General features: G+C 33.9%; 1 protein-coding gene and 1 pseudogene across 2 annotated transcripts; one reads left to right on the top strand and one right to left on the bottom strand.

Moving 5' to 3' along the window:
• Positions 1-393: 393 nt before the first annotated feature.
• Positions 394-5,514, bottom strand: LOC124829369 (putative xyloglucan 6-xylosyltransferase 3; annotated as a pseudogene).
• Positions 5,515-12,231: 6,717 nt separating this feature from the next.
• On the top strand, positions 12,232-27,252 carry LOC124829365 (transmembrane E3 ubiquitin-protein ligase FLY2-like). 2 transcript variants are annotated; one of them, XM_047302860.2, is made up of 15 exons: positions 12,234-12,808; positions 13,497-13,569; positions 14,942-15,069; positions 16,575-16,690; positions 17,512-17,572; positions 18,371-18,437; positions 18,555-18,632; positions 23,903-24,060; positions 24,195-24,254; positions 24,371-24,464; positions 25,196-25,363; positions 25,707-26,035; positions 26,352-26,468; positions 26,555-26,716; positions 27,077-27,252. In XM_047302860.2, exons 1-14 carry the CDS (start codon positions 12,632-12,634, stop codon positions 26,654-26,656), a joined length of 1,728 nt encoding a protein of 575 aa, XP_047158816.1. In that variant the 5' UTR covers positions 12,234-12,631; the 3' UTR covers positions 26,657-26,716; positions 27,077-27,252. The 2 variants fall into 2 exon arrangements, with proteins under 2 accessions (XP_087948807.1, XP_047158816.1); XM_088092681.1 differs by lacking the exon at positions 26,352-26,468 and having other exon boundaries at positions 12,232-12,808.
• Positions 27,253-27,956: the final 704 nt, after the last annotated feature.

Raw genomic sequence — 27,956 nt, 5'->3', positions numbered from 1 at the left:
TCGAAATCTGTCCTCTTCTTGCCGCATGCTTCTGCATCTTCGGACCTCCTTCTTCTTTCTGCGTAATTTGCTGTAGAGGGTTTCGCCTCTGTATTGCTGTAGAGGGTTTCGCCTCTGTATTGCTGTAGAGGGTTTCGCCTCTGTATTGCTGTAGAGGGTTTCGCCTCTGTATTGCTGTAGAGGGTTTCGCCTCTGTATTGCTGTAGAGGGTTTCGCCTCTGTATTGCTGTAGAGGGTTTCGCCTCTGTATTGCTGTAGAGGGTTTCGCCTCTGTATTGCTGTAGAGGGTTTCGCCTCTGTATTGCTGTAGAGGGTTTCGCCTCTGTATTGCTGTAGAGGGTTTCGCCTCTGTATTGTTGTTCTTGCCTTCTTCTTCCTTTCTTATTGTATCTGTCACTCCTTCTCTGCTGCTCTCCTTCTCTGCTGCTCTCCTTCTCTGCTGCTCTCCTTCTCTGCTGCTCTCCTTCTCTGCTGCTCTCCTTCTCTGCTGCTCTCCTTCTCTGCTGCTCTCCTTCTCTGCTGCTCTCCTTCTCTGCTGCTCTCCTTCTCTGCTGCTCTCCTTCGTACATTTTTGAAGTTGAAAACCTAGTTTAGTTATTTCAAGCTTGGTTCATACAATTTGTATGCTCCAGCTTGAGGGGGAGTGTTAAAAATATTAAATCTTTTATCTTTCAATTAGTTTGTTAATATTTATTATTTGTATTTTGGGCTTAGCCCATATTTTTTCTATTATAAATAGAGAACTCTATGTGTGTTCAACACAAGGAAGATTAATTCCATATATAATTTTCATTATGTTTAACAGATTACATAGTGAAGATAGAAATAGAAACATTGAAACTAAAGTGGTCTCAAAAGATATATGCACAATTAAAGTACTTCACGTATATTTTTCTTAATTTGGTTGATATACCGACAATTTTTTTTATACAGAAAAACGAAATAATCATTGCAAATAAAAAAATAATAATACCATTATGACACATTTTTATATTTATTTGACACATGTTATAAAGGTAAAATGATCATAAATGTATAAACTTTTGTATTGTTTAAAAAGAAAAGAATAAAAAATAAATAAAGATAATATCAGATGAATGTAAAAAATTTAAGTGTTTTCCTCCTAAAAAATATTACCACATGATCTTGTATCTTTAATAACGTAATTCATAAAAGAAAATTGACCTAGCTTTGCAAACATTGTGCATTGCAGATTATGCATGCCTATGTGATTTTTACCTAAAATAGTCTTAGCATACTTGAATAATAGTCAACCTTGAAAGTAGATAACTTAATATCCATACGAGGGTTTGACTTTGTTAATTCCTTTGCTTATCACAAGGAAATAATATATCATAAATAAAAAATAAAAAAATTATATAGATTTCTGATTCACTGGTTTACACTCAATTCGTTTGGTTTACAAAACTTTGATTCATCAAATTTATGATTTGATTGTATTCATTTTATTAATACATTAAATTTCATTACCACAATTAGCAATTAAGAACCAAATTAAAACATAAAACATACAAAAGACGTCCATTATGATATCATGTTAAAAAATAAATAAATAAACACAGTTTTTTTTAAAGAAAAGGTTTTAATATGCATGTTTATCCTTTGAAGTGCAGCCAGAGGTTTGTGGTATTATTATTATTATTGTTGTTGTTGCTAGTTTATTCTATTGGTTCATGGTGATAATAATGGCATCCTTGCATAACTAGTTGTATTTTTTTTAGAATGTGAGAGGGAGAAACGAGACAAAGGAAGGAAAAAGGTATTCGCCGGTGTGGAAACAGAGAGGGAGATGTTGGCGCTTGTCTGGTCGGTGTGGAGGGATTTGCCACCAGTCGGAGATGGAGGGAGAGGGAGCGGCTTGGCGATGAAGAGAGTTGGCATATGATGGAGATGAATAAGGGAGGGAGAGAAGCTTCAGCATGAAGATGCACGAAGGAAAGATCCACATTTCAGAAAAAGGAGAAGTGACGTGGCACACAGTTAGCCACTTTAGAGAAAATTTAACGTCGATGCTTTTTGAGGACTAAAAAATTGAGTTTTTTAAGAAAGAGGATGAAAATAAACAAACTTTTGGAAGAGGGACAAAATCCAAAATCGCATAATACTTGAGGGACTAAAAACATATTTAACCCTTGAAATATAAGTATAAACGTAGAAGTAAAACATACATATATGATATCTTATAAAGTTATATTTGAAATTAACCATAATTGTTCATGCTTCTACGTATTAGAAACAAATATAAAGTACCACCCATAATTGTTCATGCTTCTACTAAAAGAAGCACCACCCTTAGTTGGAACTTTATAAAGTACATAAAAATACAATACTAAATCGAAATGGCTTATTAATAGAAACTTTGATATTCATATCTCTGATTTTCTTCTGAGCTTCAAATAGAGTAATATCACTCTCCTTCAATCTATTGAAAGTATAGAAGTTTTTTCATCCTTTGCCTATTTTACTTGACTTGTTTGGAAAACTTCTTATTAACAACTTGTAATTATTTATGTTGTGATGTCTATGAAGTATCAAACTCTAGATCTACCTTTGTGAAAGTACATAGCAAAGTCTGTAAGTAAGTCCTAAACAAAATTTATATTTCCAACTCAGTCATATTCATATATTCATAATGTAGTGTATGACCACTCGGTCAGACAAGAGTAATTAATTGATAATTAATCTGAATAATAACAGCTATTAACAAACAATTAATAAGAATAATAATTATTAATTAGAAATTAATAGGAATAATGAAAGTCATTTATTGGTAATTAATTAGTCAGAACTAATTGTAAGCTCATTATAAGATTTATAAAAGCTTAATACCTCTTTTGGTCCCTCGAAAGAGAGGGATTGTTCAAAGTAGTCCTATCTATTTTAAAAAGTTCGAAGCGGCCCCAACTTGTGAAAAATCGGGTCAAGTTAATCCTTTTTGGCTATTGTCAAAATTTTAACGGTGTAGTTGCCTCCTTGGCCAAAACTTAATGAGTTGTCCACTTTTTTTTCATACGTGGGTAATATAATGTGTCAATTTTGAATGTTTTAACAAAAAGTTGTTTGTCACATCAGCTTTATCTTCCACCTCCAGAAACATTAGAGCCACAAACTGTCGCCGTCAACACCTCAGACCATTGCTAAGGCTACCAGCTTCTTCCTAACAATCATATCACATTTTCCTCCTCCATGTACAACTGCAAGGAAACCAAAAAACCACCATCATCTTCTCCGCTAGACTTTCGAAAAAACTCAGAAACAAAAACGCGAGCTCCTCCACCAATCTCCTCCTTCGAAACCTGCAAGAAACTGCAGAAACCTAAAGAAACCCAAATTGAGCCTCATCCATGGCCACCAAGAACCTACGAAAACCAAATCTCAAATGAACACTAATTGCAGGACAGGAAAGCCAAATTAGGAATCATAATCACGAGTTCATCGCAAATAAAAAAACGCCTAGATAATTTGATTGGAAAAAAATTAGAGGAAACCGTGGGTGCGTATGAACTTGTAGAGCACCCAGATTACTACTCCTATTGTTTGGTGATATAATGTTCAAAGCGGCTCAAAAATAGCTTGGCAAAATGTGTCACAAACGACCATCCAAGACTTGGTCGAACAACAAATCAGGCTAACCATGAAGAACCAAATTATAAGCATCGTACTTAGACATGGGAAGCTCAAACACTATATCAATAAAAAAAGCATCACTATCCATCCACCAAATCCCCTCAACCTTGGGATGTGACAACATCAACCTCCGAATCATAGGCAACTTTGCCCAGTAGCCAGCATGTTCCACATCCAAATGAGTCAAATTGTACACAATTTCAATCATGTGTAATCTACAGTAATCAATCATGTTCTTAATGGACTTCAAGAGGTAATGATCTCCAATAGGGTTATCACAGGGTTTGGGAGGGGAAGCAGTGAGGAGTAAGATGCGAGGTTTACCTCTGATGAAATTAGGGTATTAAGGGTTTTGAGTGAGCCAATTTTGGCGCTCTTGGTACCAATTATTGATTTTGGGACCGATGGTGAAGGTAGCGTTGGGGTTGCTGGTCGTCGGGATCGGAGGGGTCGACGTAGGATCGCATCTCGGCGAGGATGCGGTTGGTCTCCTCGATAAGGTTATGGTTGACAGCATCGAAATCGGAGGAGCCGAGATTGACGTCGATTGTGCCGCGGAGGACGAGGATGGTGACAAAGCCACATAGTATAATGATCTTAATGTTGTTGAAGGTCTTCTAGATCTGGTGGGTGGCACGACCTCGAGCATTGGAGGTGGGTAAACGACCACTGATGTTGCGCTTGTTGTGATTGTCTTGCCCCTCATTCACCCTCACAATGCCATGTAATCACAAAAACTGGACACCTCATTATATTTTGTCCATGGGGCACATGCACCGTTAAAATTTTGACGCCATAACCAAAAAGGATTAATTTGACTTGATTTTTCACAAGTTGGAACCGTTTCAAACTTTTTAGGAAAGGTAGGATCACTTTGAACAATCCCCCACTTTCGAGGGACCAAAAAAGGTATTAAGTCATTTATAAATATATGTTTAACAAGAGGGGTCAAGTAAATACTGTTGACTACTCATCTTTACCATATAATTATTGGGTATAATCACTGACTTGAACGTCGGAATGTCTTTTACAAGTATCCAGCCACACAACTAGGACAACAAGAAGAGAGAGTGACAACGTAACTCGAATAATGAAGGATTATTAAGGAGTCCATATGATCTTTAAGATAGTTTGAAGTGCTTTGAGTAAGGGATCTCAACCCCTAACCGAAACATTTTGGCGCTCATTATGGGGCCGAGCGACATCCTCTCTAGCCACAAGGAACCAGACAAGCGGTACAATGGAAAACAATCATCTAGTCATCTGGTCCGAGATTTCTCGTTGTGTAATGTGCTCAACCTTGACTTGATGGTCTTGCACAACTTCATATATGACAACTTGTTGTGTGACCGACCATGGACGTTCAGCCTGATCACATCATAATATGGCTACAATTTTAATCACTTAGTTTGATATGACATTTTATCGTTTCTACCCAATTAATTGTCGATGACGAGACCGAATGGTCCTACTTCAAATAACACGACTTGTTCCAAGGTTGGTCCTCTTGGCATTATTCATAGCCTTAACTAAGTGGACATGTCTCACTTCACCTCCCTGACATTGTTAAGGCCTCTTAAATGACCATCTTTGGCCTCAAACTATTACCTCTTCATCAGCGTTGACAGTTTGACTTGGTGCCTCTATTCATATCAAGGTTATCTCAGGCCTTAATCTCTTCTCTCATTCGACACCACCGGTCTCAAGCTTATAGTTGTTCAGTTCCAACTAGACAGCCGATCAACGGTTTCTACCTCACATATTGGCCTTATTCAAGCGTCAACTGTTCACCTTTGGCATCAAACTTCCCTCGAAGTCTCCATCGGTATCTGCCTCATTTAACTCCTCCACAGTCTTGTTCGACATACTAGTCTAATTGTCTTCAAATTGATCGGCCTCATGCGTTCAACGTCAAACCTGGCTACCTGGTCCGGGCCTGGCATTCATAGCCAGGTGTTCTTTCCATATAGAAGACCTTGCCTAATCTCTACCTAAGTAGGCTTAATATCAGTGGTTCAATCACCTTTGACCTTAAGTCTTGGTTGTTTGGGCATCAACCATCAGCCTTGGCCTGGCTCCAAAGTTAACTGTTTGGCCAAGGTTTCGGCCATTCATTATGGACCATTTTTCTTTTTTGTAGGATATAGTCTGAGTATACTTGAGTCTCTCTCTCGCTCGGTCAGTTGACCCTCATATGTTTATCCTCGTCAGGCCCCAATGGCTTAGTTCTTGTTCGAGCCTCAACTAGGCACCTCAACCCTTGTTTAATGTATCCTGAGCGGTGCCAATCCATATAGTCATGGTCAACGCCCTCAACTCTTCTACAAGTCACAAGGCATTAAGCACTAACATCTCCGCCGCATATTCCTCATTTTGGCCTTCAATCGTTCAACCGAAGACTGAACGATCTTGCTTGCTTGACCATCCGATCTTATAGCCTAAACTAGCTTGATTTTAAATGTCTAACCTCGTCAATCCGACAAATAATGTTTTTAAACTTCAGTTGAGTCCTCCACGGGTAGTCAGGGAACATTTTGAACTCCTGACTTACCTTTAACCAACCCACAAGGAATGTTTCTCAACTTCTGGTGAGCCCTTCACGAGTGGTCAGGGAACATTTTTCAACCTCCTAACTTACCTTCAACTAGCCATAGAGAATGTTTTTCAACTCATGTCAAACCCTCTACGAGCGGTCAAAGAACGTTTTTCAAACTCATGACTTACCTTCAACCAACCTGTAGGGAACATTTTTTAACTTCGACCTTACTTACAACGAGTAGTCAATGAAACTCAAGATATTGGTCAATGTACAACAACACACAAAGATATGTGACAATGACAAAATTTTGCAAAATATTTTAAAAATAAAATAGAAATTTAAAAGACTAAAAAAAATCACATATTGACATGTGATATGCTATTAATGTCATTAGTAATTTTTTTAAACATAATTGAAACATTTTTCCAAATATTAGGACATAATTATTATTATTTTTTAAATGATAATCAACTTGAAACTTTTCCATGAAAATGGACACCAAACGAGTAATTAAACTTATGTATTATTTCTACTCCAAAAAAGTTATCTTAAAAAGAGTAGTTAAGATATTTAAAGATCTTTTAGTAGTTACCCTTCATCCCTGATGACAATATTAATGTCATTACTCATAAAATTTAGAAGTCTTAAGATTGTAATTATATCTACTAATAGAGATAATGGACTTTGTGTTTCATAAAGAATTGATTTTTATATAATTTTTTTCTTCTAAGTATTTGTCCATGAGTTTTCACCTTGAGTCTTTGATACATTTGTCTGAGATGAAATGTTTATATTTTCATTAGGCTTAAATACTTACTTCGTCCCCATGTTAAGAGGTGAATTTTTGTTTAGTATCCAATTTTAAAAATGAAGACATTTGGTCCTTATGTTATGAAAAGTGTATGAATAAGGTCTTGTCCTTAAGTTGACAGCAACGACATTAAGTCCATGTTGATGTGGGCGTACTTTTTCTCTTCTTTCCTCTACTATTGCTCTCAAGATCTAGAAAAGTGCCACCGAGTTTGTTCAGGCTGCCCTTCATGAGATTGATATTCTTTCATCCATTGCTGACTATGCAAAATATGGTGTTGTGCTGCTTGAGCTTATAACAGGCAGAAAACCAGTGGACATGTCTCAACCTCAAGGAGAGGATAATCTTGTAACGTGGGCTCGACCACTGTTGAGATATAGGGAAGGTTTAGAAAAGGTGGTGGATCCATTTTTGGCTGGAAAGTATGAGTTCAATGAGATGGCAAAGATAGCGGCTATTGCTTCCTTGTGTGTCCACCCGGAGGTCACTCAAAGGCCTTTTATGGGTGAAGTTGTGCGGGCTCTTAAGTTGATCTACAACGACACCAATGAGAGTGAGAAGGAGTCTTTGTGCCATGAATTAGATTTTGAAGGTGACCTTGTGTTTTCTGATAGCAGTTGGTTGGATGGTGAAGGGGTAACCCCGAGATTAACTTATGGACCTGAATCTTCCCTCATCACTTAAGTTTTCATGATAGTTATCAGTGGTTAATAGGTTAAGGTTTGACAATTATTGCGTTTGAGAAATTTACAGTTTCAAACAAGCGCCCAAAGGGGCTGATTTACATACAATTACTGATGTGGGAGTGATGCGGCCGGTGATTATAAACCAAAATTATTTGGGACTGGTTGACGGGATAAGTGCAGTGAAAATAAGTGACGTGAGTTTCCAGAACGTGAAGGGAACAACCGGTGGTGATAGTGCAGTGGAACTGAGTTGCGATCCGTATGTAGGCTGCAATGACATCGTTTTGGATCATATTTCCATAGTAAAAGAAGACAGAGGTGAATCAAAGGCATCATGCACAGGTGCACAAGGGACCTGCTTTCGCTGCAATCCAATCGTCCCTTTTCTTTCCGATTCCCATCTTACCTAGTTTTGGATCAATCAATCACTTTTTTTTTTCTTTCAGATTTTTCAGTTTAACACCCAATTCAAACTAAATTGAGATCTTTCACATCTCAGTATCACGAACCAAATCAAAAACATGTATTCTTTGACTTAGGCGAATTTTCATTAGAGTTTTGAGTAACCTGACAAATTGGAAAGAATGAGAGCGGAGTGATTGAAGTTGAAAGGATGCGAGAGGAGCAGAGAGCGAGTGTGGAAGTGAAGACACATGACAAGAGAGAGAGAGAGAGAAAAAGCTGAACAAGAGAGAGAAAAAGCTGGATAGGAGAGAAGAGAAGAGAAAAAGTAAGGCTACATCAGCATGGACTTAATGTTGTTGCTATCAACTTAACGGACAAGACCTTATCCATACACTTTTCATAACATAGGGAAACAATGTCTTCATTTTTAAAACTGGGTACTAAACAGAAATTCATCTGTTAACATGAGGACGAAGTAAGCATTTAACCCTTTCATTAAGGACTTTACTTAACCCGGATAAAAATTACTTCAGTCAACAAAGTTTATTTGATGTATCTTTTTGTTATTGGCAAGTTCTAAATTACAATTTCAACTTAATTTTATTGGAATTTTTTTATCGAGCTTTAGATCAACTTGATTTCTTTAAAAAAAAGGGTTAAATATGTTTTTAGTCCCTAAACTATTGGCCGTTTCTGGTTTTCATCCCTCTTTCAAAATAAGGTACAATTTGGTCCTTATTCTTTTCGAAACTCTAGTTTTAGTCCTCAAAAACTAACCTCGAAAACTACCACATTTTTAACGGTGTTAGTTTTCGATGACTAAAACCAAAATTTTGAAAAGAATGAGGATCAAATTGTACCTTATTTTGAAAGAGGGACGAAAACCAGAAACGGCCAATAGTTTAGGGACTAAAAACATATTTAACCCAAAAAAAATTAAGGTTGGGAGACATGGTTTGGGATCACATTACATGCATTTCTCCAACATTTAAGTTATTTACTACTAAAGACAGGTCTGGGTTTTTACCAGTGAGAAGGTTGTTTTTAATCACCTCAAAATTACATTTTTTTTTTCAAACCTACATGTTGTTTATTACTTATATCAATTACAATTGTTTTTCCAATTTTTGTGGACTCCTATTGCAAAAATGCCGTGATATGTTTGGTAAACATTGATGTTTCTCTTGTAAGTAGGAGAATTGTTTCTTTCACATGTTTAGCATAATAGAGTTTCATCAACCTTATTGATTTATGCAAACAATTTAGCTTTCTGCAATCCATTCTTAGCACCACAAAATATTATAAAAAAATGGATAATAATGTGACATGATTGACATAATTATTTAATTCAAGAAAATGAATTTAATGAAAATGGTTATTTTCATGACATCACATCTCACATATAACATCAACCATTATTTGGTTACAATGTTAGTTCATTTACAAATACATTTAATCATTTGTTTATTCCCACTCAATTAACACTTATTTTTTTCAGCATCATGACACCTTATATGAGACACAACAATCTCAATCACAACATTTTTATAAACATGTTGGATTTTCTTCCAACTTCCATCAAACTCCACAATAATATGTAGGTTAATATAATTTTCAACCATCTCTAATGTTTGGAATATGTGATCAACACAAGCTTCATACCAAGCAGTTCTTTTTTACACCATAGTTTTTCATCCCAAACAATTCTTTTTTTCAACCACATCAAATATGATTGTAACTTCTACAATAACATCACCTTCAACATACAATCAAATATCATCTATGGATTGTTGTGGGCGACAATACCTTCCCATAAGTCTAATTTGAGATAAAGATAAAAATAAAAACAAAAACAATAATGATAATAATATCTCATCACAAATTGAGAAAAAACAAAATAGAAACTAACTTATGACATTAACTCTCCCAAATAAATACTCATTTAGCTGTCCTTAAACTTCAAAATTAATTATTACTTTATTAAATTTCTATTTTCTCGAGTTTTCAACATTTTCATTTATTTTATACTAAAATCTTGTTATTAGTTGTTTCTAAATTACATTAAATACAAATACTAATTCAAAAGTAAAATCTTTATTTTAATTTTATTTTTTTAAAAATAGTAAATAATTTTTAAATAAATATAAAACAAAAAATATATTAAAAAACAAATAAATGTGATTTGAAAAAAAAAATAAAAGTGAAAAAGGGTAGAACAGTGTAGTAGGCATCATAGTTGAAGAAACAAACTTTGATTTTCATAAGAATATGAGAAACCCACCACTTTCCACGAAAATACAAAGAATTTAAATATCAGAGCCTAATTTTTGCTTGGGTTAAATATGTTTTTAGTCCCTAAACTATTGACCGTTTCTGGTTTTCGTCCCTCTTCCAAAGTAAGGTACAATTTAGTCCTCAATCTTTAAAAAACGTTCGTTTTAGTCGAAAAAACGAACGTTTTGAGGACTAAAACGAGGACTAAAAACAAAATTTTGACGACTAAAACGAACGTTTTTCTAAAGAATGAGGACCAAATTGTATCTTACTTTGGAAGAGGGACGAAAACCAGAAACGGCCAATAGTTTAGGGACTAAAAACATATTTAACCCTTTTTTCTTTTAGAAAAAGCAATGTTTGAGAATACATTATCACAACACAACCTCCTAGTAAGCATACTAAAGTTTTTATTTTGGAAAAAAATAATTTTGGTTTCTGAAGAATAAGTAAATTTAGCCTTTTTTTTTTTTTTACCAACTTTGTTGATTGTCAAACACTATCATTGCACATTTCATTTGAATATAAAAAAACATTTAAATTACATATTTTCAAAGATTAAATGACTGAATTTATCAATGTAAAAATATAAGGTCAAAGACCACATAAAAAAAATTTAGAAACAAAAACTTATTTCTTACCATTTGTTCTCATTTTTTATTATCATAAATGATCCTAGTAGAATATAGAACTCTTAAAAAGTAACACATGTTCTACATAAATTCCTCTCTCATTTGCCTTTTGTCGAAATGAAAAGAATTTACCCGATGCTATACTGCTAAATAATAATAATAATAATAATAATTAAATATATTTTTAATTTTTAAATTTGAATATAAAATTGAAATTTATTTATATATCAAATTTTAAAATATTTTGACTCATAAACTTAAAAAATAATTAAATATAATTATTTTAATCTAATAATTTTAAACTAATATGTGAACTATTCATGTCATTTAACATATTCTAACTTAAATATTAATTTAAAATATAATTTAATAAGTAAAAAAAGTCAATATGATTAATTAAAATGATTATATTAATTGTTTACAAAGCTTAAGACTAAAATATATTAAAAAAACAAAACGGATTTCAATTTTACATTTAAAAACATATTTAACTCTAATAATAATATTGATAATAAGCAACTAATAATATTAATATTAAAAAAAAATTAAAATATGCTTTTAATTTATATAAAATTAATAAATTTTAATTTTCGTTTTGTATTTTTATTGTTTTCCACTTAAATGGACTATATTACTTTTTTACTTCTATTACTATTACTATTATTATTTTTTTATACACTTTTTCAATTATTTGCAAAAGATCAATTGCTTAAGCTAGTGCATTTTTTAATATTTATTTAACAGCTCAATTTCTTAAAAAATTCTCAAAATAAATATTATTTATCTATCTTAAAATGTATTTAAAATAATTTTGATTTATTGAGAAACAAAGTTAAACTAATAGGTTTTAAAGAGACGAAATTTAAAATTCAATTATTTTACAATTTCAACAAGAATTGTTTATAAGAATTAAAATCAAAATTAATTAATTTTAAAATGGTAGATAATAATTAAATAAAAAAACAAATATATAATTAAATTCAATTAAATAGAATAATACTTCTTGCTCTCTTATTTTCATAAAAATAGTTTCAAAAATTAATATTTTATTTATTTTCCACCAAACAAAATATGTCTTTGTCGTATTTTTCACTTCTTTCACCTATCAACTTCGTTTCTATCATCCTAAAGAAAATTTCAAGGAAAAAAAAGTGTGCCTGGCACGTGCGAACACCTCCCTCAGGGCGCGTGTAGATTTTCCTTTGTAGCAAACCGCAGCCTACTCCATGGACCATAGTACATTACACCCAACTTCGTCAACCACGGCTTCTAGTCCAACTCTCTTCTTCTCCATCAAATCCAAAACCATATTATATTCTCTTAATCTATAATTTTCCATTTTTAATTAGAGCAAAGTTGGATTCATTTGGTGGCAGACCTTGCTGGTGAAGCCAAATTGTGTTTCCAAGTCGTTGGCCTTTCACTGTCTCCACTCTCTTATCTGAATCAACCTCTCACTGGTGGGACTCGTTGTTGTGACCCGGCGAGCGATTCGTTCCTTTGACTCCTTTTGAAGCAACCCTTTGGCTTTCATAAGCGATTTCCTGTGATGGGTTTTGGATTTTTCTTTTTGATTCCCTGTGATCAGTTGCCACAACTGGGAACTGGGCTGTCCAAATTGTAGTTTCTGTGTGGTATGGTGTGTTTGGGGTTTGACATGGTTGAGGTTGACTTTCAAAGGTTGGAACTTGAGAGGAGGGAAGTGAGGATTTTGTTGAGAATTTCATGTGGGTGGTTGGTTTTTTTGTTGTTTCTGAGTCCTGTGGCGGGTTTGAGACCCTTAAGGGATAAAACCAATTCCTGGGGTGATGAGGTATGTTTGTTGTTTTGTATTGTTTTTTGGTTTCTTTGTTGCGATTGGGTTTAGAATTAGCTCCTTTATTGTGTTTTGGGGTGGGAATTGTTGAGGTTGACTGTCAAATTGAACCTAAATTTTGTATGCTTTGTTTTGGCCTTATAACTGATCATTTCTTGCTTCAAGTTTAGTTTTGAATTAATGAGCTTAGAGGGGTTGCTTAGGTTAGGTGCCTACTTTTATTTGTCTTTTTATTTTTGCCTGTTGTGAAAGTGGAAACATAAATTTTGATGTTTAATGTCTGGCTTGAGTGAGATAAAAAACGTGGTTTTTATAAAGGGCCGAAGGCATTTGCACGAGTTGAGTTGAGTTTGAAGTTAATATGTTTAGAATGCCTTGATGCGGTATCAATTCTTTGTATACATTTGCTGAACTTGTATTTAGAAATAAATGAAACATATTGATTCATCAAATGAGAAACAAATTGGATATTTTACAATAGTTTATTGTAATGAGTCATTTATTATAGTTGTGGCGTGTTGTTGTAAGCCCCTTAACATTTCTCGTAGAACTATCATTTTACCACAGGTCCACAAACCAACAAGGTTTCTCATTAAAAACTAAACATTCTTTTCAGTGATAAATTAATATTTTAATGCTTGTGTTAAATACATTCGTTTACTTGTATTGACATTGCTTCTTTCAGTGGGTTTTTACGAGAAAAGACGAAAGTGACTTAGGTCCATTTTCACAATGGAACATAACTGGAACTTACAGAGGTTGGTATTCTTTACTTACATAAATGTATGTTTAGATTGACCACAGTGGGGTATGGTTTTGGTTTGTTATACAAATGTTTGATGTAATTAGTTGCATAATTGCATGTGTTTGACTGTTGAGTTTCTACTGTTTGAGATCCCACATTGACTTTATTAGATATGACCAGAGTAGACTTAATAAATGCTTGGACTAGACTTGCCTCACAAGCTAGCTCTGGAGTTGAGCTATGTTAGTTCAAATTCAAGACGGTATCAAAACGTATCGAAGATATGATATTGAGATACCTTTAACTATCCTGAAATCTATTAGCCCCATGGTTTTCGCATGCAATATATATAAAAAATACTTCAATATGTTTCTAGTCCCTATAATATATCTGTTTTGTCATTTTAGTTATAATTCTTTTCCCATGGTTTTGGTCCATACAAAATTTTGTTTAGTATTTCTAAAATTATAAACTTCTGATATCAGTTCCTCTTATATTAGAATATATTCATTATAATCGTTATTATTTAAGAAACATCCTCCTTGTTCTCCAATCGACATGTCATTGTTCAACAGTTAGAGGAATAAAACCATATAATAAAATTATAAACGGACTAAAACAACAAGAAATAAATTATAGGGGTGAAAAGCATAAAATGTATATGGACTATAATCATATTTAAGCATAAGAAAGGCTACTTCTATATCCTCCCTTCCATGCTCTAGGTGTTCAATCCTATGTGTGTTGAGATCTCATATCAACTGTACATATGGTCAAAGTTGAGCTTATAAAGGTTTAGAGAATCCTCATCTCATGAGCTAGCTTTTGCAGGTGAGTGTCTATTTGGAGGATACATGATTGGAAAATAATTTTTTCTATCCCTACTTGAATTTTTTAATCACTTCAAGTTTTATGATTTTTGTGGATCAATTTGTCTTTATTGAGGACTGTGATAGCAATCTTTGGAGAACCACACCACAAAAGACTAGCCATTTTAGTTGGAGAACCCAAGGCTTAAAAGCCCCACACTAGAATCTCATACTTTCAAAATGGGACTGAAGTCTCATATCTTGCTATTGGATCCTATGACTATGCTTCTTAACTTCTTGGTTAAGTACATAAACATTCTTAGTTTACTACCACTGGACGGAATATAATGTCAAAGATCATCTGTTTATAAAATTGGAAACTTTGCTCCCATGGACCAACTAAACCTATGACATTTGGCCTAATAATGTTTTAAAAGGACTTTTATTCAATTTATTAAAATATGAATGAGCGCATATTTATAATAAACATTGTTCACTAATTTGTTTTGAAATGAGTTTACAAGCTGGTATTGTTACAGTGTGATGATATGTCTATGTTGTCATCTTTGAATGCAGGGACTTGGAAGTTTTTAGATACAACAAATGGTTCTACAAGATTTCCAGACATCAGAAAAATAAATGGAAATTCTGTAATTGAATTAGTTAGTGTGCCAACAAAGATAACTGGTGTACATTATGTGCAGGTGAGTTGTTGAATTATATGGATAGACTTGAATAATGAGAGGGAATAAAGAAATATATTATTAATATTAATAACAATCATTCTAATTACATTGTCAACTCCTCTATTTGTAGCAATCACACTCTCTTAAGAAGGGGAATAAAATCTGATAGAATGAATATAAAGATTCTAAGGATATTTTTTCCTAATTACTATAGAGATACTAGGATATTTATATCCTAATAATCCCCTATTTACAATAAATAGATTCAGAAGGAAGTCAGCTTCAGTTGTGATACGGTTCTGCATTTGTTCTCGTATATTTAAAATAACATCAACTTCTAATGAAGAAGCTTTTAGGTTCTTTACCTTAAGTGTTTAAATTGTATTCACTTAGGTTAATACTGTGAATAATTATCTAAAATATCAAGGGGATCAAAGGTTCCTTTCAGTTCTGTCCTCTTGATATGCTAAAGAATTAATCAAAATCTCTCTTTTCATTATGTTTTTCCTTGATGGTTACATTACTCCATCCCAATTTAGCTCAAGATAATTTGCAATTTAGTGTTACGCATTGTACTAATACCAATAGAGCCTACTAAAACTTCAAACATAATAAGATTCCTAGCAGGTAAATAACCCTACTAATCGAACCCTAAGTATGCAATGAATAGTAGGGATTTTTTGTAAATGAATAAATATTTCAAACTCATCTGACGGGGCCTTGTTCAGTGTAATAAATGCTTTTGTATGATGGCATGAAATCACGTCTCTAAAGACCTCAAGAGTCTGCTAGAATCAGCTATAAGTTCTAGATATGTTGAGGGGTCTGTTAGAGATCATATATCGACTAGAGATATTATCAAATTATAATATATATATATATATATATGTGGGTGCAAACTTGACTTAAAAAGATAGTTTTATAATATTGAGTTAGACTTAAAGTTCAGTTTTTAAGACAATTATATTTTGTATACTGGCAGTCACTGTCATTAAATCATGTGTATTTTGGTTGTAGAGGATTTTTGTTAGTCAAGTGTTACCTTTTGGGTTTCATTTCTGACAGGGTTGGTTGCTCAGTTTTTTTGTGAGGTTATCTGAAAGGTCTTTAAGGGGGATGTCTTTGGCAATATTTAGAGAGCTTTATCTGCTGCATGTTTCATGCTTAGTCTCTTTTCTATTTTGTTTCTTTCTCTGTGCAGTTTTCTGTTATTACTGAAAATTTGTATCCTCTTGAGGTTGTCTTTCTCTTTTCTTTCTTAATAAATTATTTGTTCATCCATAAAAGTGAATATTCTGAATATCAATTTTTCAATACACTAGAGCACGAGCACTCATTTATCATAATTTAATCTAAGGTTGAACACCATATTTTTGAGATTATGAAACCAAATACATTACCCTTTTGTTGCACTAAACAGTAATATATTTTTGTATTGATGATGTTATATTTTTGTATTGATGATGTTTAGATGTCATGTGAAATTCTCGCTGATCATTTCTACTTTTTATGCTATTTATCAGGGGGTAGTCATATTCCATGATGTATTTGACAATGAATACAATGTTGGTGGTGCTCAAATCAGAGTAGAAGGTGTATATATATGGCCTTATAGGCAGCTTCGAATGGTAGCCAACAGGTGAATGTCAATATGTTATGGAGCTCAATCTATAATGCTACCTTATTGGATTTAGATATCTACGGCATTGTGTCTATGATCTATTTTTTTTCCTGGGCTAAATGTTTTTATTCATAATATTTTGCAAGTTGCTATCTGATAAATTATACCTTCCTTTTCTAGCTAAATCAGTAATGTTTATTTGCTACAGGGAATTGGTATTTAATAATGAAAAAATGGGTAATTAAGTAAAAAGTTCCTAATTCTGCATCAAAAACACAGTAAAGACTGGTACTTCAGAACATCAGTTTAGCCTAAAACTGATTGTGATAAACTGGTAGTGAAACAATAGATTAATCAAGAAAAACTCATCTTTTGTTTAGTGCTTTAGTACTTCATTAGTATTACTTGGGACACATGCCTCATATTTCAAAGCTATCTATAGGCAGTTTTGAATTCAATTCCATGCAATCTGCGAAATCCATTTTGACTTGTAGAAGCTATCAGCACCCTGAACTTAAAATCTAACACATTTTGTTTTCTAATGGTGGAGATTATGGAATAGTTTTGATTTAACCTTATTTTTTGACCTTGCATTACTTTTGTCTGTATAACCATTTAATTTGAAGAGAAGTTGGCTCAGCTATCATGATTTTTAAAATTTTTAAAATTTATTTTCTTCCTAGTTTAGCCTTTAATCATGAATAAGTTTTTTATAGGTGTGTTATTTGTTGAGTTGTATTTTATTTGTTAATCAAAATTAATTTACAATTCAAATAGTGGTGCTAAGCCTACAATATTTAAATGTGTTGAATAGTTTCTTTATTATTTTCTTATTGTAGTGGTAAAGATGGGGGACTAAATCCGGAGGGAGAATATATTTTGTCAAATCCATATCATCTGGTACTGGGTCTTTTTTTCACTAGAAAATGTTTATTATTCTGTATAATTGACATTTGATAGACTCCTGAAATTTAAGGATGGTATGATCCAAATCTGTCTTGGCCTTTTCATGGGTTTCATTTTATTTGACATCACAAGTTCATCTATTATAAGGAAAGGAATTTTTTATGTGCATTAGAATTATAATCCTAAGTCATGTCTATACGCTGGGGTGGACAAAAACTACGGAAGGAATAAACAATAAGTGCATTCTTGTAGCTTTAAATGTTAAAACTGTGTATGTAAAAATTTCTCAATGTTATAATCCCTTTATATATCTCAAAATCATGTTGAGTAAGACTGGGATGTCAGCATAAGTTACATAACCGAAAAGAGGATGAGGGTCAGCCATGACCTGACCCAAAAGCTCTGGTAGTATATAAAAGGAGAAAGAAAGTCCAGTAATATATGATAGGGGTTCTGAACGGATATTATTGTGTCTGTTATTTCTGTTAAGACAGTTAAGGAGAGAAGGTATAAATAGACCCTTTCTAGGGTAGTTAGATTCAGTGAATAGTTTACTTTGTTGTAACAGGGTTTGTTCCTTGTGAGAAAAGAGAGGACTCATTTGTATACCATACTTCAGTAATAAAGAGGATAATATTTCTGTACTACATCTCTTTGTTTCTCTCTAAGATAAGATAAGATCATAAGGATGGCATCTATGATTGTCATGTAAACATGACCATATTTGTTACTTTTGGGAGTATAATGAGCATTATGAGTACTTAATTGTTATACATGGCTTTCTGAATACAGCTTGGAGTTTTCTCATCTCAAGTATTCCAAGAATCTTCACGACAAAAGATGTGGAGAAGGAAACATTGTAATTTGTCTATTTCACCAGTATATTTTAAAGAGATCCCCTCTCCCAACAACCTTGATGGTTTTTCTCATATAACCTACTAAAACTTTCTATGCTTATGTTTTTCCCTTATTGCAGCTCCATTGCACGGAATGGAGAAACATTGCAATGTAGAAATAGCTGCACAGGTTTCACGCCTGTCATTGTCAAAACATGGTACTTGAGTTCTCTCAGCGGATGAATATTCTTTGTTCCTTTTTGTTTATGCTGTTTTTATAGATACATTAAATGTTATATTTCATTTGCCTTTCCCTCCAAATTTCACTAATTGTTGTTGTAACATTAGATATTTGTTTCCTTATTCTGTTTTTGTACAGGTTTATTCAGAATTATTTTCTGTAATTAGTGTTAAGATAGAAAATTATTAGCATATTTTTTGCAAACTAGTTTTGAATTGATTAGTTAGCCTATATATTTGGAACATTCCAATTTTCAGTGTTATTTTCCTGTGTAAGGTCTTAAAAAACAACCTGTTTTGTCTCTTTCCTTTTCTTGAACATTTTCACTCAACCACAGATTAAGGTTCATTATCAACGTTCTTAACTTTCTTAGACGTCTCATTTCCAGTGAGGTTAAGCACTAACTTGTGATTCCTAATTATCTCCCTCCCAAAATTACTTAAGAAGTCACAGGTTTATCACCTTGCCACCACATGATTCTTGTATTTGAAACTTATTGGGTTTTCTATTCATGGATTTTAAAACAAACATCAATGATCAAGACTCTGTTTTTTTGTAAGATTTTCCTAGGACCACCTTGCCATTCTTGCAAGCTCTATTATCTCAAAGGTCCTTACCAAAAGGAAATCTTTTTTGTAACCTTGATGTTCTTACCAAAATGTATCAAATAGTCTTTGAGGAGGAATCGTCACTCTTGAGTGTCGGGCTGCTACTGGTGAGTAGTCCGAGCCAAGCTCCAAGTGTGATCAAAGAGGAGATCCACGTGCAAAAAAATTTTCATTGCTTATGTCACTAAGAGAGTGAAGATCTGTGTAATGATAATGAGTGGAGAGAATATGAAAGAAAGAGTGGATACTTCTTGAATACTTTGTGGTATATATAGAGCTATTGAGCCTAGAGATATTGGCTTTAACAAATAAAAGATAATGATATATGTATATAATCTTGGGGAATCTGCTCATGTATGTCGGGATCTGTTTTTGGAGGAGTTGGGTACTTCATATAGGTTGGTTCTAGGCCCCAAGATTTGGGCTTGGGATGTACACTTGAGATTCCACACTTCTAAGTTAGTACAAGTTCCTCCTACTTTTGAAAACAAGTGTGCATAATCTTGAAATCGTATGACATTGCAACATCAAGAATAGACTAACCACTCTTCTTCCTCATTTAGATCTTAAGAACCAAAATTACCATGATCTTCTATAAATCCCCTTACCTAACTACCAACATACTCATTTAGATCCCTGCCTACGATATTGTTTTTCTCTTGTTGAACGTCTTGAGCCAATCCTTCAAAATCATTCTAAAACTTCTTTTCTACTTTTGATGCATAAACACTAATGATATTGATATAGCAATTTAGGATAATCTAATTTTGATCTTAACTACCCAAATATTCTAGAATAAAGGAGAATGAAATCAGACCACATTTGAATAATTTGATTTTAACTACAGTAATCTCCTAGAATATTTATTTGAATTTCAAATTTAAAAGAAAAATGCAGATACAAAATCGGTTCAAGATCCTGATATACAGTGCTATATCACTTGAATTTTCCAGTTTTATTTTTTAATTTCAAATTTACTCTTTCTCTGTGTCATTGCTCTAGGGTTCTCTATTATTTAGCATATGCATACAGAATCTTTTTCTCCAGTTTTCACATTACGATTTGAACCTTCTGTGAGAAGCTTTATGGTTTTAATTTTTGTGGGGGTTTAATTTTGTAGGAATTAATGTAATTCAATGTCTTGGAAGGCTTGGGTAATAAGAATAAACGAAATCAAGAGACAAAAGGTCTTAAAAATATCAAATGAAGCATTATTATTTGCATTTCACGTATGTATCTAGTTGTCACAGATTGTGGTAACTTTTAGGATACATACATATCTTTAAACTGGCTGCATGACAAGGTTGATTTTAACCTTTCTTTTGTTGTTCTTCCCATTTTGTGAAGGATTCTTTTCAGTCAGATATGCATAAACGTTAAAGATTTCTTCTCATTGGGTTTCCTTTAGTTCTTTATTATCTTGTGCTGACAGATGAGCTATCCTCTTCTCGTATTCTCTCTCCTGTTTCTAATAAAATGACATTGTTAAAATATTTACCCTATTTATCATGATTATATTGTGTCTTGGGTTACCCTATTTATCATGATTATATTGTGTCTAAGGTTATCCTATTTATCATGATTATATTGTGTCTGGGGTTACCTTATTTATCATGATTATATTGTGTGTAATAAAGTTACCCTAATTATCATGTACTCTTGTATCAATTTATTTTTATAAATAGAAGATTATGAGAGGGATCAATTAAGCCGTCAAGAATTATTTCTTTTCAATCTCAAGTTGGTATCAAAGCAGGTTGTCTGAGTCTCTTCCTACTCTGTCTTTGCTGCCGCCGGTGGCCAGTGCCGCCACCAGCGGCCTTAAAAATTTCATCTTTTCTTGAATACCTAAATGAGCAGTCTTGTTCTGGTTTCTATCTAGTCTCCAAACCCTAGTTGCTGTCCGCACCTGTCTGACACTGTTTGGTGCTGTTTTGTGCTGTTTGTCGTTGTCTAACGCCGTTTGCCGTTGCCTGCGTCGTTTGCCGTTGTCCACTTGGCACTATTTTTCCACTGTGAGGAGCTATCTACATAAGTTTGTCACCATCAACCTCTATTTCCTGTCATTCTGACGTTGTCCGCTAATGCCCGCCATCGGCCGCTGCCATAGTTTAGTCCGGTGACCAATGGATCTGGATCGCCTCCTTGAGCGATGGTCAACCCTGCCTGTGTCGATGGCTAGTTCCCATCCAAGCACCACCACGCACGACACATCTGTTCTACCTCCGCCACCGCTGCCGTCTCGTTTTCTCTGGCGAAGTTAGGAGTTTTGTGAGCATCGAGGAACGCGACCCATCCTTGTTGTCGTACCTCATTCTCCTCCACACGCACCGTCACGGACGACTTCTCTTTGATCAGCTTCCGATGTCAGAATCATATCGCGACACTACCGTTCATCTCGCTGGACCAAAAGAAAAAAGAATTCTTTGTTTCAACATTGTTCCTTAGCATCTTTCATAATGTGTGTTTAGCTTTACATATTGTAGCAGTTGTGATGTTTCTAATGGCTTGTGTTATTTATTTACAAGTCTCCAAGGACAGTCAGTGCTATTAGCTTGTTAACACAAGGAATTTCAAAACCAAAGTCATAGGTTGAAGGTTCCTCATGGCATGAGGGGAGTCTATTTCTAGCAAGATTCAGAATCTTAGTCAAACAATTTCACCAGTCCCTTGTGAGATCTATTTTTGGATGCTTTGATGAATAAAGGAGACCATAATGATCTTGTACCTTCACGATTTGTCTCGGCGCGTCGTCATTTCCATCGTTTGCTGTGAGGAGGAGTATGTTTCCATCCACTGCAATATGTTTCCAGCCACTGCATGCCCCATCAGTCAGTAATGGCAGTCCCTACATGCCTCCATCAGTCAGTGATGGCAGTCTCTGCAGTTTTGTCGCTTTCCACCACTGCAGGCCCCATCAGTCAATGATGGCAATTTAATCCCTGTAGTTTGTCGCTTTTAGCCACTACATGCCCCATCCTTACTTGATGGCAGTTTAGTCCCTGCAGTTTGGTCGCTTTCAACCACTACAGGCCCCATCAGTCACTTATGGCAATTTAATCCTGTAGTTTGTCACTCTTAGCCATTACACTACAGCCCCATCCTTACTTGATGGCAGTTTAGTCCCTGTAGTTTGGTTTCTTTTAGCCACTGCAAGTCCCATCCTTTCTCGATGGAATCCAGTCTCTGCAGTTTGTTGCTTTTAGTCATGCAGGCCCCATCCTTACTTGATTGCAATCCAGTTTCTGCAGTTTGTCGCTGTCTACCACTCGTCATTCACTTTTGATGGAAATCAACCTTGTCAAAGTCATCCTACTTGAAGGTTCATGGTGCTAGATGAAGTTTCGTGGTTGTCCAATATTATTTTCTATAAGCTTATTATTGGTTACGCTAGTTTGTGAGTCCAATTTGGTTTATACTCTCGATGGTCTGAAGCATATGTGCATCTTGTTCGGAGCCAAAGTTACACGTCTATTGTCTCGACATTTTAGACAAGTTGATTGAGTTTATTTATTCCAAGCTTGGCACATACAATTTGTATGCTCCAGCTTGAGGGGGAGTGTTAGAATATTTACCCTATTTATCATGATTATATTGTGTTTAGGATTACCCTATTTATCATGATTAGATTGTGTCTAAGGTTACCCTATTTATCATGATTATATTGTGTCTAGGATTACCTTATTTATCATGATTAGATTGTGTCTAATAAAGTTATCCTAATTATCATGTACTTTTGCATCAATTTATTTTTATAAATAAAAGATTATGAGAATGATCAATTAAGCCCTCAAGAATTATTTCTTTTCAATCTCAAGTGACATATTTAGATAAAAATTTGAAACTTGATCGGTTTTAAAAAGTATGCTATAGAGCAGCTACTGCGGTGTAGCTATGTGGAAGGGCCCTTGCCCTCTAAAGAGGCTGCTGTAGTGTAACAATTTTGTGTAGTGGTTGTAACAGACCATATAGCATGTTGTATAGCAGCTTTAGCAGGCACTGCAGTGATGCTATTTGTTGATTCCACAAAATACCTTAGAACAGAGACATTATGGCTTTTCTGGACAGCTATTTTTTGGGATTTTAATTTCTAAAATTGAAATCTGCAGATGTAACAACTGCGAAAATGATAAAAGACTTGAATTTAGAAGATGATGACTTATAATTCCAATCTAGGACACTGGTATTTGACTTTTGTTGGTTTTTGGTTGTATGTTTTGTTTTTGACACAGTTGACTTTTGGTAGTTATTTATTATAAATTTTGAGTAATTTCTATCATTTTTGAAATTTATATATATATATAATAATAAATGTGTAAACTATAGAAGAAATTCAAAATAACTGTTATCCTGCTATGTTTTATCTCGTTATAGCATTTTGGAGCAGTCTGCTATGCACTACTATCCGGGATTTAAAACATTGGCTTGAATAACCATGGTGTAATGTCAATGGGAAACTTCTGAGCACATTTAATATCACAATTGCTGATTATTAATGAATATTGATTGTTAATGCAGAAGAATTTAAAGATGAATTATGACTCACTTTTTTCAAAGTTCATTGAGTGCAATCTTACTGCGGTTCAAAATATTGTTTTTTATCATATGATTTACCAAGGCTTTTTATGCTTTATTATAGAAGGGGAGCGTGATTCTTTTCAGCTAGTAGGGTTAGTGGAGAGTCCGTCTGTGGACGATGATGGGGACTGCTTCTCGCCTTTACAGTTAAATGCAACTTCTATTAACATTGAAGTCTACTATAATAAAGCAGTGAACTATACCTTGATGGTTACTTTTGTATCCTTCAGTCGTCAACTTTCTTTCTACTTTACCACTTCGTTATTGTCTGTTATTGTATGTTTTCCTTTCTTTCATCTTTAAACTCTTTTATTGTGCATTGCTGTGTTATTTCCTTAATGTACTTGTACCAGATCTCATTTTTGCAAGTTCTTCTTTTAATTCGGCAAATGGAGCATAGCAACACCCAATCTGTAAGGAATTGCTTCAAAATTTTGTTTGAAATTTCGTGGTATAGATTTAGTGAAGAATCTACTGGACAGTGTTTCATTATAAATTACAATGAATATTATTCATGTATACCTTGTAGGGGGCTGCTAAGGTTTCAATATTAACGATTGGTCAGCAAGCTATAGTAGATGCTTATCTTTGCCTTATACATTTGACTGCCGGAATACTAGTTGGTAAGTTTTTCAAATAAGTGCTAAGGATTTTCATATAACCAATTTAGATTGTTCTACAAACAGCTCTCTATCTGTCATCTTAAAAATCTCTAGTATCGTTGTAGAGTTTTGAGGTACCAATTTTGGGGATTCATAAAATATCAAAGGATCGTTTTTAATTTGAAGAGCTCGTTAAATACTTTTCTCTATGCTTAATTTTGTTTTCTGCCTAGCTGGCTTTAGAGCTTCATTTTATGGGCAATGTGAATATGCATTGGTGTGAGTATCCCCCACCCACTACACAAACACTGGTGCACGTCCCACAAAAAATGTATATCAATCTTGGCAGTGAACCCAATGGTGATTGGATGCACAAAACCTGTATATGCTTTCATTACCTCCTTGCACCTTCAAACCGAATGGACTTGTAATCAAACCGTATTAGTTCAATTACAACATCTTATTCTCAGAGCACCTCATAATTATATGTAGAAGTTTTTAAATCTGTGCCATGGGAAGAGATCAACTATCATCTTTGGTTCATGGTAGTGCATGAAGATTACAGTTAGTTCGGAATACGAAGTAGCTTTGAAGGTTGCACGCTTGTTGTTACCAAAAGGGAAGATTTTAATAGTATTTGTATTCAATTTGATTGTACATTGCTATGATAGATGTGACTTGAGTGGATGATTATTTTCTTTATTTGAGCTTGTCTTATGAATAATTGTTGTTACTACCTACCTGCCATGCAGAATCCTTGTTTAATGCTTTTGCGACTGCTGCATTTTTCAAGTTTGTGGTGTTCTCAATATTTGAGATGAGATATCTCCTTGCCATCTGGAAAGCAAGTAGGCCTTTGAGCAACGGTGAAGGTTGGGAAGCAATGAGGCGTGAACTATCAGTTTTATACAGCCGATTCTGTAAGTACACATTTAATTAAAGTTTTTTTGGTTGTCTGATCTTGTTATCTCATCACTATGATATGCCCCGGAGTCATTTTTTCAGTAGGATAAATAAATGCAAGTTATTCTGTTTTTGTCATCTATGTTTTTTGTACTTTATTGGTTATATTTTTATTTAGGTCCCCATGTCATGTATTCTTAGAATGTGCATATCCGAGTATGTTCTATTCCACTCTATTGTTCAAGCACGCAGAATAACTTCGTTTATATTTCCGGTTACTTCAACTGGTGCAAGGATTTCCTTGTTTGAAGAAGTGAGACTCAGATCTAATCTAGCCTAACTGTTTAACTTCTTTTGCAGATGGAATCCTACTGGGAGGCATACTGCTCATGTATGAATTCCACAATCATTTGAGACTTATTCTTCTTCTTGTATACTCCTTTTGGATACCTCAGATAATCACCAATGTTGTTCGTGACTCACGCAAGCCATTGCATCCTCATTATATATTAGGCATAACTATTACTCGGCTAGCAATCCCATTATATATTTTTGGTTGTCCTGACAACTTCTTGCGTATAGAACCAGATCAGAGCTGGTGTGTTTGTTTGGCTATATTTGTTGGACTTCAAGCTGCAATTCTCTTGCTTCAGCACTATTTTGGGTCTTTGTGGTTCATTCCTCGTCAGGTTGGACCCAACTGTCTTGATTCTTTTTATCCACTTTTACTCATTTGATTTCATCATCTAACTCTTTTTCTAGACTGAAGTTATTTTACTTATAATTGATGTGCCTTTGATTGTTTGAAGGATTTGCTAGATATCCTTCAAAAATGGGTGGCTCTATTATCTATTTTCGATAATTTTGTCCTATAATATTGGTTACCTTGTTTCATTTTCTTTGATCATGAGCATGGTATTGATAATAACACGTATCACAATGCAGCTGGATGTTTCCTTTTTACAATGCTTCTCTCACATCTAGCTTTATCTTTGTCATTTGCAGTTTCTACCTGAAAAATACTGCTATTATAGGAGGTTTACTCATGATACAAATCACTCCACAGACTGTGTTATATGCATGACAGCTATTGGTCTTTCTCCACGATCAAATGATTGCATGGCATGTGAATGTGTTACCTTTATTTATTGAAATCAATCTTTACAATCAGAACAGACCACAAGTCTAATGCACTAACTCTTCCACAGGTGACCCCTTGTGATCATTTCTTCCACTCTGGTTGTTTGCAAAGATGGATGGATATAAAGATGGAGTGCCCAACATGCCGACGCCCTCTTCCACCTGCCTGAAGAGGTTTCCACTGTTCATATCAATAGGATCAACTCACACTGCCCAACTACATAATTTTGGTAATATGCTTAGTGCTTTCATTTATTTTTGTCTGATAAAATTCTGATGCAAGAGAATTGTACATCTTAGCAATTCTGTTGTTTGATGTTTCCTCCTCATTCCATATGCTATGAATATGGCTCCTTACATAATTTTGAAATGAAATGAACATTACTATTTCTTTCCTTTTTAAAGCATGAAAATATATGTTTTTTTCTCTTTCTTTTGTTAAAATGAGTAATTTTGTTTTTAAACTAGCTATTACTTCTTAGTTTTCTACTCGTTGCCTTATCTATTTTAGTCCAATGGTAGTCACTAGCTTCATTTCATCTTAACTTTGAAGTTTGCATTTTACAGACTTTTCTCCTTTTGTTTCGCAGGTTGGGATAGAATCCTTATTGCGTACGTAAAATTTCTACTTCAGTACAAGACCGAAATACACTTCTCACAATTGTATCATGCATCATTGATATAATTTTAGTTTTTTTTTTCTTTCAGTGTTTATGTATCAATAATGTTGTACATTAGAAATTCAATATGATGTTCTTTTGACTTCTATTCTGTGCTTTTGGTTCATCTCTTTATTCTCCGTTAGTGCCACAAGTTTGTTTTCTCACCCATGGTTGTGTATATTTATATAAAAACTATGATTTCTTTGTAAAAAGTACTATAAAATTTTTTAAGCCAAAGGTATTGATGTAGTAAAAAAGGGACAAAATGTAAAGATAATATGATAGCACGAAAATAGGTAAATTTTCAAAATGAAGATTTACTACTTTTAATCTCTAATCCTATGATTTTTTTTTTTTTGCTTTAAATCTTTGATCAGAATTTGATTAGTCTTAGTTTTTGAAATTTTAATGCAATATTTAAATAATATTTTTTTAATCGATTAATCGTGCTTTTTGATGGTTCAAAGCTACCAAAAGATATTTGACAAATGATTAAAAGGTTTTTTTGGCAACCTTAAACTGATAGAACATGGTTGGCGAGAATGATTAAATGATATTAAACAATTTTGCCTTTGTTATTTCTTTGTTTCTGATTTGCCTCACTTGTAAGTAAAAAGGACCTGTGTTTCCCCAAGTGTATGCAACTAAGCCAAAGTCACGAATAGAACTAAGGCTTTCATTTCTAATGCATTATGGATGAACATGGTGTTAATAACAAGTATTTTCAAGTAGAAAATGATGTAATAAGTAGAATGACATTTTCATCTCTGCATAAATGAACTACCAAAATTTGGCTTATGATTCGAGT

The sequence above is a fragment of the Vigna umbellata genome, chromosome 6 (genome assembly GCF_029865625.1).
Source record: "Vigna umbellata cultivar VRB3 chromosome 6, Vumbellata_1.0, whole genome shotgun sequence".
Taxonomy (NCBI): domain Eukaryota; kingdom Viridiplantae; phylum Streptophyta; class Magnoliopsida; order Fabales; family Fabaceae; genus Vigna; species Vigna umbellata.
The sequence above is the reverse complement of the archived record's forward strand: the minus strand, read 5'-3'. Positions and strand labels throughout refer to the sequence as shown.